The sequence below is a fragment of the Schistocerca nitens genome, chromosome 1, assembly GCF_023898315.1.
Source record: "Schistocerca nitens isolate TAMUIC-IGC-003100 chromosome 1, iqSchNite1.1, whole genome shotgun sequence".
Taxonomy (NCBI): domain Eukaryota; kingdom Metazoa; phylum Arthropoda; class Insecta; order Orthoptera; family Acrididae; genus Schistocerca; species Schistocerca nitens.
In genome coordinates, this window is record NC_064614.1 from 619,369,923 (window position 1) to 619,390,829 (window position 20,907).

The 20,907-nt window shown below is 44.1% G+C and overlaps 1 protein-coding gene across 1 annotated transcript in view; it reads right to left on the reverse strand.

Annotated features, from left to right (window-relative positions):
• Positions 1 to 6,649: 6,649 nt before the first annotated feature.
• LOC126236562 (NPC intracellular cholesterol transporter 2-like) overlaps positions 6,650 to 20,907 on the reverse strand; it is a 29,590-nt gene continuing 15,332 nt past the window's right edge. The window contains exons 3-4 of the mRNA XM_049945973.1: positions 16,249 to 16,427; positions 6,650 to 6,877 (exon numbers count right to left, since the gene is read on the reverse strand). Coding sequence (XP_049801930.1) covers positions 6,698 to 6,877; positions 16,249 to 16,427 — 359 coding nt within the window. The 3' untranslated portion in view covers positions 6,650 to 6,697. The remainder of the gene's footprint in view (positions 6,878 to 16,248; positions 16,428 to 20,907) is intronic.

Below are 20,907 nucleotides of genomic sequence, written 5' to 3' on the forward strand. Positions count from 1 at the left end.
TGGAGTTGGGTGTAGAAAAGCGAGCAAGCAAGGAAGCAGATTCAGACCAGAAACAGTAATGCGTTTGTGCTGAGGGGAAATATGCCCAAATTTGTAGAACAGTTCTGATAGTGACTTTGGTCTGCTGAGGCTGTTCTGGTTGCATGTTGTGACCATCAGTTGTGGAAAAATATCTGGTGCTTTGAGGAGTATATACGGTGCCACCTGTCTTTGTGGTATATGTATGAATTATGTAAGATGGGTGATTTTGTTTGGAACAGGATACGAACTGTATGTTTACTACATCAGCATGGTACAAGGTGATATATTGCTGGGTTGGAGATCGGTTTCATGCTCTAATGATCAGGCTCCTGTCCTCAGTGGGAGAGCAGTGTAATTGAGTGAGAGTCTTTCTGTATTTGACGATATGTAGGGGCACTTTGCAGGATTTAATTGTCATTGCAATATGGCGATCTGGGTAAAATAGCTTTTTTTTACCACTGAAAGTCTCATCTGCAGAAAGAAAGAAAAGGTGGATGGTGCTTCCACACTGGCTGCATCATTAATTTGGAGGGTAAATTCGATAAGAGACAATCATAATGCTCAATTCATTCACAAGACATCCTTTGTGCTGGGATATAGGAGTCTCTACATAGCAGTGAGAACGTTTGCATATGTTGAAAGCAGGAAGGGTAACATATGATGGATGGAAGTGGTACCACGTTAGGATCGTGAGGAAGAATGCATTCGGCATTATTCCGCACTATTTTAGTAAATGGGTTCTATTAGGGCAAGAATTTATGTGCATACAAGTTGAGACATCAAGAAAGCGAACGTTAATTATTTCTGGGACACTATACAACATCCGAGAGGTCGACTTGGCTCATATTTTACATAGCCATGTCAGAACAACACTGAGAACCTTTCAGATGGTGAGTCGCCAAGCAGACGTTTCGGGGCGAGGTATCAGTCATGATGGAGCAGGTAAGCACGGCTAGACACTGCTCATATGTTCTGTTAGGATCGCTAGGAAGAAAGCAGCCTGTGCTATTCTGGAACAGATTTCTATAGTGTGATCTGTGACGTCAGTATCCATAGGTATAGCGTCGGCAACAGTAAACACACATCCTGCTCAGAGGCGTTTTGCGTATGGGATCAGTGTAAGCCCAGGAGTTCTGTGGGGAGCTGGCCGGGGGTGTGTGCTGTACCTCACATGATTGGTGAGGACGTGATGGCAGAGGAGGAGAAACTGCGGAATCAGGCTGCTGCGAGCAGCCTGGTTGCTGCAGCCCTAACCCGCTAGCCTGAGGGAGGGCAGCCCACGGACGCCAGAGCGATGCTGCGGCAGCCGTGGCTGGGGTGGGTTTGGGGCTGGGGCAGGGGCGTGTGGCGGCGGTGGCGGCTGCGGTGGTGCCGGGCGTCTAGTGGCAGGATGAGTTTTTTATTAGCGATCTTTTGTTTAAACTGTATTCCATCGATTTTACTGACCAATAGGATGCTGCAAATTAAAAACAACTACCCCATACATGTGAAAAATATCGATTTAATTAATTTCCATAATTTTTTTTAATATCTTTGTGGTGTTAGCAGTACAATAGTTAAGGGGAGCGTGTGCGTGAGTGGGTGACATGGAGCAGAACAGCTGGTTAAGTGAACGACATTAGGTTAATTTGCATAATTTCTATGTAAAATGCAGTACAAAAGCTTAAGGGTGTTGGTGACAAAGACGAATGCGCCAGAAATGGCGTTCAAAAGCATGTGAAATTAAAAAAGCGTACCAGGAAATGGTGGGAGGACATAACTAATTACTTAATTTGGTATCAAAGGCGGTACAATAGTTTAAGGAAATGGAGGTGACATGGAAAATCACTTAACAGAACAATAGGTTAAGTGCCAACAAAGGGCCAAACATTAGGTTAAGACACCTGGAGTTCATTGCCGAACATTATGTTATGCAACATGTTTGTTCCATGTCATTACTTCTTACCAGACCTACATGTTTCCAAACAGCAGAGAACGATGAGCAAGAGAAATCCAACCCCCACAAACAGATATTTTTTATAAATACTGTGTACTAGGTCAGTTGAACTCCGGATCCCATGGCGACTACACTGTTTCCCGCCATTTCTCCCCACCCCAGATCGCCATCTTTGATTACATCATGGAACAGATGACAGCGCCCTCTGGTGCCAGTACTGTGTACTAGGTCATTTGGATTCAGGACCTCATGGCGACCATATGGATGGTAGTAGTGCCTCAATTTTTTAAAATAAAGACTGGTGCATGCAAAATAAAGATTTATGTCCAGCACAGGTTGAGTCCTCTCCCAGCCATTTCCTAGGATAAGGTGGAGGTGGCGGCTGGGTGACTTAGACCAGTGGAGGTGGCCAAACTGCTCTTTCTTTCTTGTGTTATCCAAGGATTTCTACTAGGCTTTGTCTTTTTACCTATTTGATCCTCTGCTTGCATTTATATTTCAACTCTCAAAGCTACGCACTCGCCTTCTACCATATTCCTTTCTCCTGTTCTAGTGAATAGTTTCCTAATACTCCCTCTGAAACTCTCAACAACATCTGGTTGTTTCAACTTGTCCAGTTCTCATCTTAATTTCCGACCTTTTTGCAGTTTTTTAAGTCTACAACTCATAACCAATAAACTGTTGTCAGAGTCCACATCCGCACACCTGCCCCTGGAAATGTCTTACAATTTAATATCTGATTCTGAAGTCTCCGTCTTACCACTATACAATCAATCTGAAGCCTTCTGGTTGTTCCAGGTCTCTTTCATGACTCTTAAACCAAGTGTTAACGATGATTAAATTATGCTCTCTGTAAAATTCTACCAGTGGCTTCCTCTTTCATTCCTTTCCCAGTTCCGTATTCACCTACTATGTTTCTTTCCCTTCCTTTTCGTACTATCGAATTCCCGACCCCTTTCACAATTTAATTTTCGTCTCCGTTAACTATATGAAAAATTTCATTTATCTCAACATATATTTCTTCAGTCTCTTCATCATCTACAGAGCTAGTTGGCATATAAACTTGTAGTACTGTCTTACTATTTTCTTACTCATTATTAAACCTATTCCTACGCTACCCCTATTGGGTTTTATATTTATAACCCTAATCATATGGCCTGTTCCTGCTGCCGCCGAACTTCCCCCTATATCCAACTTAAAACTATCCATTTCCCTTTTTAAATTTTCTAACCTATCTATCCGATTAAGGGATCTACGTAACATTCCCTTCTCCGTTCCGTAAAACGCCTGTTTCGTTTCTCCTGATGACGATATGACGTCATCCTCCTGAGTAGTAACCTCCCGGAGATCCGAATGGTGGACGATTTTACCCCTGGAATTTTTCACCCAAGAAAGTGCCATCATAATTCAACCATACAGTAGAGCTACTTGCCCTCCGGAAAAATTTTGGCTGTAGTTTCCCCTTACTTTCATACATTCGCAGTACCAGCACAGCAAGGCCGTTTTGATTGACGTTACGAGACCAGATCAGTCAGTCATCCAGACTGTTTCCCGTGCAACTACTGGAGAGGTTGTTGCCCTTTTCAGGAACCACACGTTTGTCTGGCCTCTCAACAGATACCGCTCCGTTGTGGTTGCACCTATTTGCATCGTTGAGGCACGCAGGTTATCCCACCAACAGCATGGTCCATGATTGATGGCAGGCACATTTTGATATTACTGCTGATAAAGTGTTATGAATGCAACGCACTGCTTACAGGGCGTACCGTAGGTGTGAAGTTATTGCAGAAGGAATCAATATATTCATCAAGCAAATTTAATCGACGTAACTGTAAAATCCAGATACATTTCTGGGTATAAACATTTAGTAATGGTCACTTACGTTTTCTCTAAATAAGCATTGGTTACTGCTCTAAACCAAGCATAAAATTGAGCAGAGCAATATGGAACCCGTACGTGTGTGTGTGTGTGTGTGTGTTTACCTACCTCAACTTGCCAATTTAAGGTGGTGTTATGTTCTCATCTCCTGCATCTCTCTCCTCTACTTAACTATATTTCTCTGTTGGGTGTAGTCACAAGTGTTTGTTATATGTGAAGGAATTTAAACGTAACACATTATTTGCACAATCAGATTAATAGTTCGTGTTGAGCTGCCATTCTGTGCATGATATCTCTGTCGTATCACGAGATGGATGTACGAAAGGAGTTCAAAGAGTAAGTTACACTTTATTATGGAAGGCCAAGTAAATGTTATTGAACGCTGTACCACATGTCAAAGTGACACAGGTACAAGATGCTATTTTTCAGCAAAGTAACCAGTCTCTGGAAACGAAGGTCAGCCCTGTATCAATTGTTGAATTCCCCCAAGACAGAAACCTGCTCCTTGGTGACGGAGCAAGTTGAGAAACACTGTGGCCGGCCGCTGCAGCCGAGCGATTCTAGACGCGTCAGTCCGGCACCGCGCTGCCGCTAAGGTCGCAGGTTCGAATCCTGCCTCGGGCATGGATGTGTGTGATGTCCTTGGGTTAAGTTAGGTTTAAGTAGTTCTAAATCTAGGGGACTGATGACCTCAGATGTTAAGTCCCATAGTGCTTAGAGCCATTTGAACCAGAAAAACTGTATGAACGACAACATTGTTGAAAAATCTTTCATTCCAGATGTTCTTTAAACTTACCGAAAAGATGGAAATCGCCTTGTGCAGGGCCTGATCTTCCTGTTCAACATCTGTATGTGTGTCCAGGGTCCAATCATTATTGGTACGATTTTGCTACGGCTGGACGGGATATTGCATTTGGTCCATATACCAACAGAACATGACTGTGAATCTGTGTGCAATTTAGATGTTTTGCACACAAGAATCGTAATGTTCCGCGTACTTCAACTTTAGAGTATTTTTTCAGTTGCCGGGCCATTTGAATCGGACTCTATTATACACCTGTTATCCGTATCGGAGCAGAATTACTGTATGTGTTGGAAAATGTCGTCGCTCTTCTGGCAACGCACTACGTTTGTTGTGGAAAGGTCTTAGCGTGGAATGAGATCTGTAACCCACTTTCTGAAGTCTCCATGTATGTTGCTGCAGGTGTTGCTCACTAATAAACTGCTTCTAATTGCTGAATAGTTAATAGTAATAGTGAATAGTAGTTTAGCAAACTTGGTTAGTGTCAAATCGAAATTGTTCATATGTCTGTTGATCTCTCACCTGTGATGCTGGGTAGCCATACAAATGTGCACTCGCAGTCTGTATAGTAATGACTCGGAAAAGTTAAACACAACATGCAGCTGCTTACTTTGAGGCGTTCCTTGAGAATGCACTTTGGATTTCATATGATAGATGATTATTGTCGTCAAAGACCGAGGTAGAAAAATGTCTTTTATGGAAAAGGGAGAGGGAAAATACAGCTCTCAGAACTGTGTAGACTTCCCATTGTTCTAGTGAGGTATTTAAAAGGTATAATTTCCTTGCGTTGGCTGTCATTTCTTATTTTAATAATACGCGCTCTATTTCATTATTAACGGTTACGCAATTTCATCCCCTTGGGTAGTATCAGTCTACAGCACAACTCAGATTAAGGTTTATTTACAGCCTGGTTTAATCCGCACAGCAGTAAGCAAAAATGCAAGCGATGGAGTACCTCATGATTTTTCAGCACAACTATTGTAGATTATAGGACAATTGTCGCAGATGTGACTTTTAACTGATCCTTGCGATATCGCTGTGTTGGTCTTCAGTGGGCACCTTCCCGCACCCTGAGAAGAACTCCTAACAAATGGTAGAATTGTTGCCACGCTATGTTGTAACACAAAATACCGGGTGATCAAACAGTCAGTATAAATTTGAAAACTTAATAAACCGCGGAATAATGCATATAGAGAGGTAAAAATTGACACACATGCTTGGAATGACATGGGGTTTCATTAGAACAAAAAAAAAAAAAACATCCCATATTGCTAGACGCGTGAAAGATCTCTTGCGCGCGTCGTTTGCTGATGACGTGTCCTCAGCCGCCACTTTCGTCGTGCTTGGCCTGCCAGGTCCCCAGACCTCAGTCCGTGCGATTATTGGCTTTGGGGTTACCTGAAGTCGCAAATGTATCGTGATCGACCTACATCTCTAGGGATGCTGAAAGGCAACATCCGACGCCAGTGCCTCACCATAAGTCCGGACATGCTTTACAGTGCTGTTCACAACATTATTCCTGGACTACAGCTATTGTTGAGGAATGACGGTGGACATATTGAGCATTTCCTGTAAAGAACATCATCTTTGCTTTGTCTTACTTTGTTATGCTAATTATTGCTATTCTGATCAGATGAAGCGTCATTTTTTTTTTTTTGGTTCTAATAAAACCCCATGTCATTCAAAGCATGTGTGTCAATTTGATCACCCGGTATTTGATAAGGCGAAAGCATCCGCGTCTGACAAGCGTATTGACAGAATAAAAAACCACTTGAGTGCGAATAACTGTTAGTTATTGGACGACCGTTATCGAAGCCTAGAAACTTCATTTTCAGGTGCCACTAAATAATTATGGGAATATAAATCTCTGGGGGTAGGGCCAGTCAGTCACGGGATGTCATACCCACGTCGAACAAAGGCACAGGAGCGTAGAACCAACAACCGCGGCGCCCACCTCGACAGCACGAGAGGGAAGTGAGTATATTGTAAGACTGAAAACACGAAAGAAGACGATCAGTGCAACTCTTTTATTAGATCAGAAGCAGTTCGAGTAACATTGTTCAGTGGAGGCGGCGGTAAGGAATTCGGGGCAAGAGGCTAGGCATGGGGCGGATGCGGCGCTGGTGCTGACGCAGGCGAGCCTGCGGCGGGTTGCGGTCGGTCACCTCGCCGTCCACCAGGAAGCACGTCACCACCGCCTCCGACTCGTCCACCAGCGACAGCTGCACCGTCAGGTTCACCTGCAACACAGCCGTGCATGCCGGGATAACCACAACAAGCAAGCTACAGCTGTGCAGTGACATCTTCGTTGTAATTAGATGGCGGGCGATGTGTGGTGAGTGGTGGGTGCATATTTGATGTACCGAGGGTGCTGGATGCAAGTAGACAAGGGACGTGTTCACCTCATGATTTCTATCATGTTGTCATATAGGTCGTTGTGGAACAGGCAGAAAGAAAGTGTAATATAATGCACAGAACATCACTACTGTTTCCAGAATGAGATTTTTCACTCTGCAGCGGAGTGTGCGCTGATATGAAACTTCCTGGCAGATTAAAACTGTGTGCCCGACCGAGACTCGAACTCGGGACCTTTGTCTTTCGCGGGCAAGTGCTCTACCATCTGAGCTACCGAAGCACGACTCACGCGCGGTACTCACAGCTTTACTTCTGCCAGTATCTCGTCTCCTACCTTCCAAACTTTACAGAAGCTCTCCTGTGGCTAAGCCATGTCTCCGCAATATCCTTTCTTTCGGGAGTGCTAGTTCTGCAAGTTTCGCAGGAGAGCATCTGTAAAGTTTGGAAGGTAGGAGACGAGATACTGGCAGAAGTAAAGCTGTGAGTACCGGGAGTGAGTCGTGCTTCGGTAGCTCAGATGGTAGAGCACTTGCCCGCGAAAGGCAAAGGTCCCGAGTTCGAGTCTCGGTCGGGCACACAGTTTTAATCTGCCAGGAAGTTTCATCACTACTGTTATTCGTTTCTGTTACCAGTATTTGAGGAGGACGTCCCTGTTTCCCTCTGAAAAACATGCCCTGGCGTTACGAGATACTACTACCACTACTAGCAGTAGTAGTATTTAATTTTGGGATTTAGACAGCAAGAATGGAAAGAGAGGGAAGTAGTAAACTGAGGCCATTTCTATAGCGCTCAGGAAAAAGTGTTTACATCTTAGGAACTGTCGAAATGGTGTTAAACGGACCACCAAGAAAACAAACTAATGATTTTCATTCGAGTAAAGAAAGAAACTTGTACGTAGTAGGCTTCCAGAGGTATTTAGCACCAGATATCCACACATACGTCACGCTATTTCCATACGTTACGGCCCGGTGCTTGTCGGCGCAGAGGATTTCGTCATCAAGTGCAGACTAGCTGCATTTGGTGGCCAACCCGATGCGAGTTCACTCTCAAGCTCCTCAAACCATGGGAACACGATTGTCGGCTTACGAGTTATCTGCTAGAAGATACCATCGCTGCTATTGCACTTGTGCTTTTATAAAGGGCGAGGTCGTTGGGGCAGGGGGGGGGGGGGGGCTTTTGGCACAGTTAGTGGCACTCGGAGGTGGGAATGCGCAAGATGGAGGAGAGTGAGTAATCTCCTCTACTGTCACGGTGCAGACATCTCCAGGAAGCGAGTGCCGTGACTGTAAACCTGCAGCGTCACTGGCAGTCAGCGCGGGGCAGACTGAGCTGCGGTGGCGGTTGGGGTTGCTGGGGTGGGCTACGCTTGGACATGTGGACAGCTGAGCAAGTGGTGCGGAAGCACCAACACGGGCCATAACACTTGCGGCTGACGACTAGTCGGGTGTCGGCGGACCAGTATTAGGGTGTTGGCCCAACTCGTCTCAAATTTGCGTAGCAGGCCAAAGTTGTCGCACTGACCGAGGTTGCAGCTGCGGGGTTAAGACGTTGACAAGGCCAGTTCGTGTGCGGTCGTGACTAGAAGCCTTCTTCGTGATGGTACACCTAGGAGCTGTCTACAGAGTATTACTAACAATAAGTGTCGAGTGTTGCCGCTGTTGGACACAAACAAACCGGTGAAGCAATTGCCGTCTTTCCTCAGACCAGAGGAAGACTATTCCAATGGAGATGGAGTAAGGCGCTTCCGCATTTCAAGAGGAGCGCTAGCTACGTCCTTTAGTAGATGATGGTTGCATCTCGGTACTTAAGCGATCCAGTAGAGTGTACAGTGCAGAGTACAAACTCTGCATTGAGTGTTTTGGTTATGGTTGGTGATGGCATGTTGGGAGTGTGATCTGTTCTCCATTAAGATTTTGTTAATTACACGGCAGATGCACGACTGAAGTGTACGTCTTACTCTGAAGCAAGTGATCTTATCTTATTACGGCAAGAGTGTCAATGATTTCGTTTGTGCCATATGCACAAAGAAAGCTACCTTGCTATTTCAGAATGATTCGTTTATACGTTTCATTGCGTAGGAGATTGTATTGAGGTGTACTCATAGGTAGTCCTGTAGATACCTGGTAGTATCTTGTGATGAGTGGATGGTGATGGGAGTAGCTGTAGACAGTATTTAACTGGGTGCTATGTGGGTGATATTAGGTCTGAGAATTGTCTTAGTGTCCTGTAGTTAGTTGCAGAAGAATTATTTACTCTCTGTCCCTGTCTTTGGCCAAGGGCTATTTACAGTACTTGATACTGTTGTTGGCCGACTTTCTTTGCTGCGTGCTGTTTCATTATATTACGTTTCATTGTGTTATAGGAATTTTAACTGATATGTTCGTGTTTGAACCATGCTTTCAAGAGATGTAGCCTATTGGGATGCACATTACGTTCTGTTTAATTGTTGTTCTGTTGCCAATAAGATTTTATGTTTAATAAATTACTTGTTAAAATGAGCCCACGGGGACAAAAGCCCCAGCTCGAACCCCACTCCATCCAACATCCACGCTACAGTACTTTCTTATAACTTTGACCCTCTACATCTACATATACGTGACTACTCTACCATTCACAATTAAGTTTCTGCCATAAGGTTCATCGGCTCATCTTCGAGTTACTTCTCTACCGTTCCACTCTCGAACAGCATACGGGAAAAACGAACCATCAGATCTTTCCGTGTAAGCTCTGATTTCTCTTATTTATTATGACGATCATTTCTCTCTATCGAGGTGGGCACCAACAAAATATTTTCGCATTGGGAGGAAAAAGTACTTTGAGGTCACGCCGCAAAGAAAAACGCCTTTCTTTTAATGATTGCCATCCGAATTCGCTCATCATGTCCGTGGCACTCCCTTGCCTATTTCGCGATAATACAATACGAGCTGCCCTTCTTTGAACTTTTCCGATGTCCTCCGTCTGATGCGAATCCCACACAGCGCAAGAATACTCCAGAAGACGACGGACAGACGTACTGTAGGCAGTCTCTTTAGTAGAACTGTTGCATTTTCTAAGTATTCTGCCAAAACATCACTTACGCTATAACATTATGTATGTGGTCGTTCCAATTTAAGTTATTCACCACTGTAATCCCTAGGTATTAAGTAGAATTAATAGCCTTCAAATTTGTGTGATTTATCGTATAACCGAAATTTAGAGGATTTCTTTTAGTACTCATGTTGATGACATCACACCTTTCATTATTAAGAGTCAATTGCAACTTCTCGCACCATACAGATATCTTGTCTAAATCATTTTGCAACTGGTTGTGATCACCTGTTGACTTTACAAGACGGTAAATGGCAGCGTCATCTGCAAATAATCTAACAGTGCTGCTCAGATTGTCCCTATATCGCCTAAATCGTGTATATAGATAAAGAACAGCGGAGAGACTATAACACACCTGTTTTACTCGGTGGCTCTCCATCGGTTACTGAGGACTGTGAACTGTCTGGTAGGTAATCACGAACCCATTCGCACAAGTGAGACAATACTCCGTGGGCACGCAATCGATTGGAAATCTCTTGTGTCATTAGATTTCTGGAAATCTAAAAATATGGAATCAATTTGACATCCCCTATTGGTAGCACTCGTTACTTCGTGTGAATAAACAGCTAATTATGTTTCACAAGAACGATACTTTCTGAATCCCTGTTGGCTATTTGTCAATAAATCGTTTTCTTCTATGTAATTGATAATGTTCGAACACAGTATTCGAAGGCGCTGCAGTCATGGACTGTGCGGCTGGTCCCGGCGGAGGTTCGAGTCCTCCCTCGGGCATGGGTGTATGTGTTCGTCCTTAGGATAATTTACGTTAAGTAGTGTGTAAGCTTAGGGACTGATGACCTTAGGAGTTAAGTCCCATAAGATTTCACACACATTTGAACATTTTTTTTTTGAACACAGTATACGTTCGAAAATCCTCCTGCGGATAGACGCTAGTGATATGAGTTTGTAATTCAGAGGATTACTCCTAATTCCGTTCTTCAGAACTGGTGAGACCTGCGCGGCTTTTCCGTATTTAGGTATATATCTTTTGACGGGCGAGCTGTTGTATATGCTTGCTAAGTATGGAGCTATTGTACCGGCATACTCTGAAAGGAACCTAACTGGTATACAATCTAGACTGGCGGCATTGCCTTTATAAAATGATTTGAGCTGCTTCGCAACATCGAGGACATCTACGTCTCCTCATCTTAGCAGCTGTTCTTCATTCGAATTGTGGAATGTATACTTCTTTCCTTTGGTGAAGAAATTTTTGAAAACCGTATCTGATAACTTCGCTTTAGTGGCACTGTCATCAGTAACATTACCATTGCTATCGTGCAGTGAAGGTATTCATTGTGTCTTGCTGCTGGTGTACTTTACATACGACTAGAATCTCATTAGATTTTCTGTCAGATTTCGAGATAGTTCTTTTGTCGAAACTACTAACAGCATCTCGCATTGAAGCCTGCGCTAAATTTCTAGTTTCAATAAAGAATGGCCAGTCTTGGAGATTTTGAGCACTTTTAAATTTAGCGTCCTTTTTTCATTGCTTCTCTTTTAATATATACCTTATTGTATATTTACAGTTCATAAATTATATGTAAAATTACTTATATCATCCGTAGGTCCACATCCACAGATTTGTTCCAGGAACCATGTCATAAGCTTTTGCCAAGTCTACATAGACAACGTGTATCCAATGTGTATATCTAACTGCACTGCTATGGGTTGCTCCAACAGCTGTTTAAAAGAGTTTGCGTGGGCAAGAACTGTTCTGTACAAACGAACTCTGGTCTTCCCCATCATGGTGACCAACGTTCTGCCTTATTTTGTTGTACATAATTTTGCCAAAAAAGCGGGTCATTGTGCAGTTCACACTAATGCCTCGCTAATAATTAGTGTCTCTTCCAGTCTCCCCCTTGCGTAAAGAAATGATAATGATATTACATTCTGATGATATTTCAATCTGCCGAGAACAGTTGCTCAAAGAGAGTATTATTCTCTTCCTTAAAGGGTGTTCTCCAGTTGCCAATAATTTCACTGGTATATTTCCAGGACCAGGTGATAGGTCGTTCTTCATTTTAGCTTATGCGATGTTCACCTAATTTATCGCAATGGTCATATTACGAACAGGTTCTTTAGTCTTACCTTTTTTCTCTTTTGTGAACTAGCGTCTGTCTTCAATAAGAAAATCAGTATAATGATATTTAAATCCCTTTAAAAGGACTAAATTGTCCACTGCTGTGCTTACTGGTGTTTTCTTTATGGCTGTATTGTCCTTTACACTTCTGTAGTTTATGATCCACCCACTGAACGCTCAATCAGAATGCATTTTTGTTCATTTCTGATTTCATTATATTCATAAACTTACGAATCACAGTCTAGTAATTTTGGCTGTGTTGAGGTCATTTAGTTGATAATCACTTTTAGATGAGTGTATTCTTCGTTTGCCAAACCAGCTTCTTATGATCTACCACACCTGTTCATTCTGACATCGAAGTAAAAATTTTCTTAACCTACTAAAAATGAAATAGTTGCCAGAGAGAGAAAGAAATGTACAAAGATAAACCTTGTTATCTGGGATATATTATAAGTACTTAACATCTATCCATTTACGTAGTTTTTCCAAAACGCAGCCAGTTTGTTATTCCTTTTTTTCTTCAGGCGTATATGGACGACAGCGTTTTACTTCTGGTCAAACAAAACCCAGTCTGCATACAAGTATATGGGAGCGCAGTTCATAAATAACTGGACACAATATTTTAATAAATACACTTCCCAGATTATGTGCATATTGACGTTTATGTTCCACCTGCCTCCCTTTAACACGACATGAATGATGTACAGAATTAAATCTTGCCTTGAGTCCATTTGGGCCCTATAGCTTACTTTTTACATCACTGGTTCCAAGGATATTAGGCCATAGATACACGTGCTGTGTATATTTTGAGCAAGCAGTAAACTACGTCGAGGGTTCAATAAAATCTGGGCAACGGTAGATAAAAGATGGTTGTGAAAGCTCGACCGTGAATTAATTGGTTTTCGAGTTGTCATGCCACAAGTAATTTACTTGGCACAGCTGAATAAAATAAAGACGCCATCACGATTCATGCAAGAGTCTCCCGGAAGTAGCCCAGAGTGATGCCGGCCAAGTGAAGTTACAACAGGAGCGGCCTGCTGATGCTCACCACATAGCGTCGCTCAGCAGAGGGACCAGATTCGTAGTACCATCGACGCAGCAAAATCGCGGAGCCACTGTGGTGTGGATGAAGCAACTGCTCCACGCCTGAGCCATGACTCTGCTGTGGCTTACACGATGGGAAACGATCCCTTGGCAAAAAAGGAGACCGTATGAATACTCCTCATTTACAGACAGAAGTACGCAGTCCGGCAGCTACACGCTTCGAGGGCAGGTCGAGAACGGTCTTCCAGTCCACGTAAGTCGGCAAGCTGCCGCCACCATACTGCGCCGTTACTAGCTGCGTATCTGCTACTTGCATTGAGTCTAATGCTGCTGACTTCGAGCCCTCCAATTGGTGGGCCACCTGTAAGCTTACTTCAGCCGCTGCTGTCCTCATACCCTGATGGTCTACATTTCGAGCTCGGGCCACACAGCCGATCAGCTGTCATCAGCTGTGCGGGCAAGCTCAGGCTGTCCGCCTCCGTTTGTGTGGGCAGACACTGTACCTGAGACCCTCCACCTCACGTAGGGCCCACGGCGTGATTCTGCGCGCCCCAGAGCGCCCTGGGGCTGCTGAAGTCAGCGTCCTCGACGAGTTGCCGCTTCCATCATTTCACCAGTCGAGAGACGCCTTAGGCGGCCAGTGACAAGCCGCTAGCTGACCACAGCACCTTCTCGGTGACTATCTGCAACTTACGCCGTAGAGCGTTGGATTCTCTGAGCATCGTCACGACTTTTGTACATTGCTGAGAAATAAATGATTGTTCTGACAATTTGGTTTTCATGACGAAACGTCGGACAACGGCCAGGCATCCATTCGCCACTCCCCTACGCCCACAGTGGTTAACTTCTGGCTTCGTTACTTCTGACAACCCAATTCACCGAGAGAGGTGGCGCAGTGGTTAGCACACTGAACTGGCATTCGGGAGGACGCCGGTTCAACCCCGCGTCCGGCCATCCTGTTTCAGTTTTTCCATAATTTCCTACATCGCCTCAGGCATGTGTCTGGATGGTTCCTTTGAAAGGGCACGACCGACTTCCTTCACCATCCTTCTCTAATCCGATGCGACCGACGACCTCGCTGTTCGGTTCGTTCCCCCAAATCAACGAACCAACAACCCAGTTCCACCACCCATCGTAGAAGCCAATCACCCCCGGCCTTTGCAGAGTTTCTGCACAGTAAAATGGTGTTTGCGTTTCGATGGAGAAACATTGTACACCTCTGATTTAACTGAAAACCTAATGCGACAATGCACAAGTGCTGGATATCTTCCTACTTGTATGGCTAAAAACTTAGTGTATTAAACTGCGGGAGGTACAGCAGATTGCGGGTGAATTGACAAAATGAGTGAAGGACTATTGGAATCGCACAACAGGCTGTACACGGTTAGTGGGCAAGTGCCACAACAACCGTGGTATATGATTCCTTGTTTTCGTCTCAAAAATTCAATACACAAACATATACACTACTGGCCATTAAATTGCTACACCACGAAGATGACGTGCTACAGGCGCGAAATTAAACAGGCAGGAAGAAGATGCTGCGATGTACAAATGATTAGCTTTTCAGAGCATTCACATAAGGCTGACGCCAGTGGCGACATGTACAACGTGCTGACATGAGGAAAGTTTCCAACCGACTTCTCATACACAAACCGCAGTTGACCGTCGTTGCCTGGTGAAACGTTGTTGTCATGCCTCGTGTAAGGAGGAGAAATGCGTACCATCACGTTTCTGACGTCGATAAAGGACGGATTGTAGCCTATCGCGATTGCGGTTTATCGTATCGCGACATTGCTGCTCGCGTTGGTCGAGATCCAATGACTGTTAGCAGAATATGGAATCGGTGGGTTCAGGAGGGTAATACGGAACGCCGTGCTGGATCCCAACATCCTCGTATCACTAGCAGTAGAGATGACAGGCATTTTATCCGCATGACTGTAACGGATCATGCAGCCACGCGCGATCCCTGAGTCAACAGATGGGGACGTTTGCAAGACAACAACCATCTGCACGAACTGTTCGACGACGCTTGCAGCATGGACTATCAGCTCGGAGACCATGGCTGCGGTTACCCTTGACGCTGCATCACAGACAGGAGCGCCTGCGATGGTGTACTCAAAGACGAACCTGGGTGCACAAATGGAAAAACGTCATGTTTTCGGATGAATCCAGGTTCTGTTTACAGCATCATGATGGTCGCATCCGTGTTTGGCGACATCGTGGTGAACGCACATTGGAAGCGTGTATTCGTCATCGCCATACTGGCGTATCACCCGGCGTGATGGTACGGGCTGCCATTGGTTACACGTCTCGGTCACCTCGTGTTCGCATTGACGGCACTTTGAACAGTTGAACATTTCAGATGTGTTACGACCAGTGGCTCTACCCTTCATTCGATCCCTGTGAAACCCTACATTTCAGCAGGATAATACACAACCGCATGTTGCAGGTCCTGTACGGGCCTTTCTGGATACAGAAAATGTTCGACTGCTGCCCTGGCCTGCACATTCTCCAGATCTCTCACCAAATGAAAACGTCTGGTCAATGGTGGCCGAGCAACTGGCTCGTCACAATACGGCAGTCACTACTCTTGATGAACTGTGGTATCGTGTTGAAGCTGCATGGGCAGCTGTTCCTGTACACGCCATCCAAGTTCTGTTTGACTCAATGCCCAGGCGTATAAAGGTCGTTATTACGACCAGAGGTGGTTGTTCTGGGTACTGTTCTCTCAGTATCTATGCACCCAAATTGCGTGAAAATGTAATCACATGTCAGTTCTAGTATAATATATTTGTCCAATGAATACCCGTTTATCATCTGCATTCTTTCTTGGTGTAGCAATTTTAATGGCCAGTAGTGTACAACAAACAGAACCCCTATGCGAAGTTGTTAGATTAAAAAGACGATATAGTGACAGGAATGGCTCCAGAGCAAAGAAATATAGTAACGATTAGAAATCCAAGACGGGTCATCCGCCTCTTTGAGCCAGCTACGACAGCTGGAACTAGTGTAACACAATAATGTTCGTGTGGAAACGGTACGCACCTTGGGGTACATCTCGAGGATGTTGATGACGAGCGAGTAGACGGCGGTCTGCCCGGCCTGCAGCGGGCAGCTGCCGCTCACCAGCGACTGGCAGGCGTCCTGCTGCGGCAGCTGGTAGTTCACCTCCACGCCGCCGATGTTCGCCAGCACGTCCGGCCGTAGCGAGGTGGTCGCCCGCTCTGCAACAGCCAGGCGGCGCTAGACGCTTCTGCCACTACTACGTTAACTGTGGTCAGGGTGAGAGGAGGCTTCCCCTGAACGTCACTGTTCTGCTCCGACACCTCATATCTTTAACTACATATCCCACACCCTTCTTTGTGGTATAGTGTACACACTCTCTTAGCGTCTGCAATCATCCAGTCACGATACAATCCCAACTTGCCAGCATATTTATTAGCAATACGCAAAAAAGATTTGACGCTCTGTTTGCCTTATAGACAAGAAGGGGAACTCACAAATTTTATATCCACTGTTGTGCTAAACCTAATGACGTTAGCCACTTCCACATGATGTGTCACTGCCGAGTAATATTGCTCAATGAAACTTGGATCATACATACAAAGAAACAGTACAGTATACTGCCGAAGGTAGCTCAAAGAAATAGGCAATAAGACGAACAGAAGTGACACTTTCATTCAAACACAACAATTACACGTAAGTCACCGCGATTTACAATGGTTGGGTGGTCATCACGGATGGCAATCATGCTCTGTAACATGCATTCATGCAGGCCACAATGTTGATATGACGTTATTGTGGTGGGGCGTTTCATTCCTCCACCATCGTGATTGACAACTACTGGATAGTCCTCGGTACATTACGACGTGCTACAATTTGTCTCCCCAACGCATCCCACAAATGCTCGGTGTCATTTTAACCAAGGGAATGGGCAGGCAAGTCCATTTACCAAATATCCTCCCGCTCAGAGAGCTCCTGTACCTGCGTTTTTCCATGCAGTAGCGTATTCTCATTCCGGGCCGAATAACTGTTGAAAAGATGCACATGGGAAAGGAGTGCAGTGTCACAGTAACTTTGACAACTGAGTGTTCCATGTTCAAAGATGTTGACGTCCCTCAAATATTATGCCTCTCCACACCACAACACTTCAACCATCAAAACGATCATGATCGATAATGTCTAAGGGCGCATTACGTGTTCCTACCTCTTGCCGTATGAGGGTACGTCCAACATTCTCGAAAATGATCGTTTCGTGTAGTGGTATGTGTGAGTGTAATATTACATGAGAGTACTTGTAAGGAGTGGTTTGGTTTTGCTTATTCTAGAATTGAGAACAACTGTGTATGGTGAAATGACAAGTTTAATATCGCAATTTTTCTCACGAAATTACAACTTTTACATAGTTTTCAACTCGACAACATAAGAACAGCAATGGATAATGGTGCCAACATCAAAAAGTGAAATAATTTTATACACAACAATGTAAAATATTAATTCTCTGAAAGAACATTAATCCTACGCACAACATTATGAAAGTCTAATTGGAAGTTTCTTTACATTAACCCTAAGCACAATAATACTGAATTTTAATTGGAAGTTTCTTTACGAAATTGCTCCTACACATATGTAATAATGGTGGTCTGAACTACGAAAATCGTCCGATTCCGGCTCAGAGATTGGTACTATTTAAGATGACAATCAAGTCTACGATGGATGGTTAGTTATGTGACAAATTTGAGCGCAAGATTACCAAAGGCTGCTCGAGTTTACAGTGGACGCAAGCTGGTGAACCAACAAAGTTCACACCTCTGCACGCGGTATGTAACTTAAGCTGCGATTTGCTGCTGACTGCAAGGCCGTTCTCTCCCACTTAATCTCCTATAAAACTAATCTGGCCTTTGCTGAACATTCCAGCAGAAACTTTCCAAATGTTTCTCGATATGTGAGAAAACATGTACTTAACCCTAGTCTTATGTGTCGATATACATGCGCATGGTTGGAGCAGTGTGCATATTATAGTGCCCTCTCAGCTCTCGCAAAGTACAGTTTACTAATTTGGTTGGCTCGTTTCTCCACAGTTGGAGCTAAATGTTGCTACAGCTAATTTCTAGCTGCAGTGCACCTGCTGTGAACGAAATGTCCACACAAATTTCTTCTCTGCGTCGTACAGAGCGTTAAGGCTTCCGTTCTGCGCTTGACGCCTGTTTAGAGAAGAGACCCCCGAAAATTTCTCTCTTGTACTACTCAAGGCAGAACTGCCACCCTCCACTTGGGTTCCTTTTTTACGTCACAGCTTTTTTCGACCAATAGGAACATTCATCTTATTTTGTAAAAACTCTCTATACCAATCGCAATATCTGTTCTATCAAACTGCGTCGAAATTTCAGTATTTTTCTCCTTCCTAGTGCATTTCCGCCAATCAGATGTTTTGTGCCCGTTCTAGATGCCTAATGTACATTGACCTTTCCATGTGTCACACCCACTGGCCGAAATTCGTCACTGGCTTTTGTTCGTATCCCGTTGGGATTCCGAAATGCAGCTTTCCCCTTTTGTAGAGGTGCTGCTACACGGATCCTCCAGCCTGAATCACCTGGTCCAGGGTCGCTGACCTTCCTCCTGCCACCCATTTAAGTGGTTTCCGTCATAGCTCCTGCAGTGCGGCTTCACTACGCCATTGTGGGGCTGGCTTTTCAAAACTGAAATCGACTCGTGTTCTCTGTTCCACCTTCCACTCAAAGAAATGCATTGTGTAGGAACAGTGTGTTAATTACCGTCAATTGGCTGTCATCCCTTTTTGCATTACAAACTGATAGACAAATGTTCTTATTGTTGTTGTTGTGGTCTTCAGTCCTGAGACTGGTTTGATGCAGCTCTCCATGCTACTCTATCCTGTGCAAGCTTCTTCATCTCCCAGTACCTACTGCAACCTACATCCTTCTGATTCTGCTTAGTGTATTGATCTCTTGGTCTCCCTCTACGATTTTTACCCTCCACGCTGCCCTCCAATGCTAAATTTGTGATCCCTTGATGCCTCAAAACATGTCCTACCAACCGATCCGTTCTTCTAGTCAAGTTGTGCCACAAACTTCTCTTCTCCCCAATCCTATTCAATACCTCCTCATTAGTTACGTGATCTACCAACCTTATCTTCAGCATTCTTCTGTAGCACCACATTTCGAAAGCTTCTATTCTCTTCTGTCCAAACTGGTTATCGTCCATGCTTCACTTCCATACATGGCTGCACTCCATACAAATACTTTCAGAAACGACTTCCTGGCACTTAAATCTATACTAGATGTTAACAAATTTCTCTTCTTCAGAAACTATTTCCTTGCCATAGCCAGTCTACATTTTATATCCTCTCTACTTCGACCATCATCAGTTATTTTACTCCCTAAATAGCAAAACTCCTTTACTACTTTAAGTGTCTCATTTCCTAATCTAATCCCCTCAGCATCACCCGATTTAATTTGACTACATTCCATTATCCTCGTTTTGCTTTTGTTGATGTTCATCTTATATCCTCCTTTCAAGACACTGTCCATTCCGTTCAACTGCTCTTCCAAGTCCTTTGCTGTCTCTGACAGAATTACAATGTCATCGGCGAACCTCAAAGTTTTTACTTCTTCTCCATGAATTTTAATACCTACTCCGAAATTTTCTTTTGTTTCCTTTACTGCTTGCTCAATATACAGATTGAATAACATCGGGGAGAGGCTACAACCCTGTCTCACTCCTTTCCCAACCACTGCTTCCCTTTCATGCCCCTCGACTCTTATAACTGCCATCTGGTTTCTGTACAAATTGTAAATAGCCTTTCGCTCCCTGTATTTTACCCCTGCCACCTTCAGAATTTGAAAGAGAGTATTCCAGTTAACGTTGTCAAAAGCTTTCTCTAAGTCTACAAATGCTAGAAACGTAGGTTTGCCTTTTCTTAGTCTTTCTTCTAAGATAAGTCGTAAGGTTAGTATTGCCTCACGTGTTCCAACATTTCTACGGAATCCAAACTGATCTTCCCGAGGTCCGCTTCTACCAGTTTTTCCATTCGTCTGTAAAGAATTCGCGTTAGTATTTTGCAGGTGTGACTTACTAAACTGATAGTTCGGTAATTTTCACATCTGTCAACACCTGCTTTCTTTGGGATTGGAATTATTATATTCTTCTTGAAGTCTGTGGGTATTTCGCCTGTCTCATACATCTTGCTCACCAGATGGTAGAGTTTTGTCATGACTGGCTCTCCCAAGGCCATCAGTAGTTCTAATGGAATGTTGTCTACTCCCGGGGCCTTGTTTCGACTCAGGTCTTTCAGTGCTCTGTCAAACTCTTCACGCAGTAACTTATCTCCCATTTCATCTTCATCTACATCTTCTTCCATTTCCATAATATTGTCCTCAAGTACATCGCCCTTGTATAAACCCTCTATATACTCCTTCCACCTTTCTGCCTTCCCTTCTTTGCTTAGAACTGGGTTGCCATCTGAGCTCCTGATATTCATACAAGTGGTTCTCTTCTCTCCAAAGGTCTCTTTAATTTTCCTGTAGGCAGTATCTATCTTACCCCTAGTGAGACAAGCCTCTACATCCTTACATTTGTCCTCTAGTCATCCCTGCTTAGCCATTTTGCACTTCCTGTCGATCTCATTTTTGAGACGTTTGTATTCCTTTTTGCCTGCTTCGTTTACTGCATTTTTATATTTTCTCC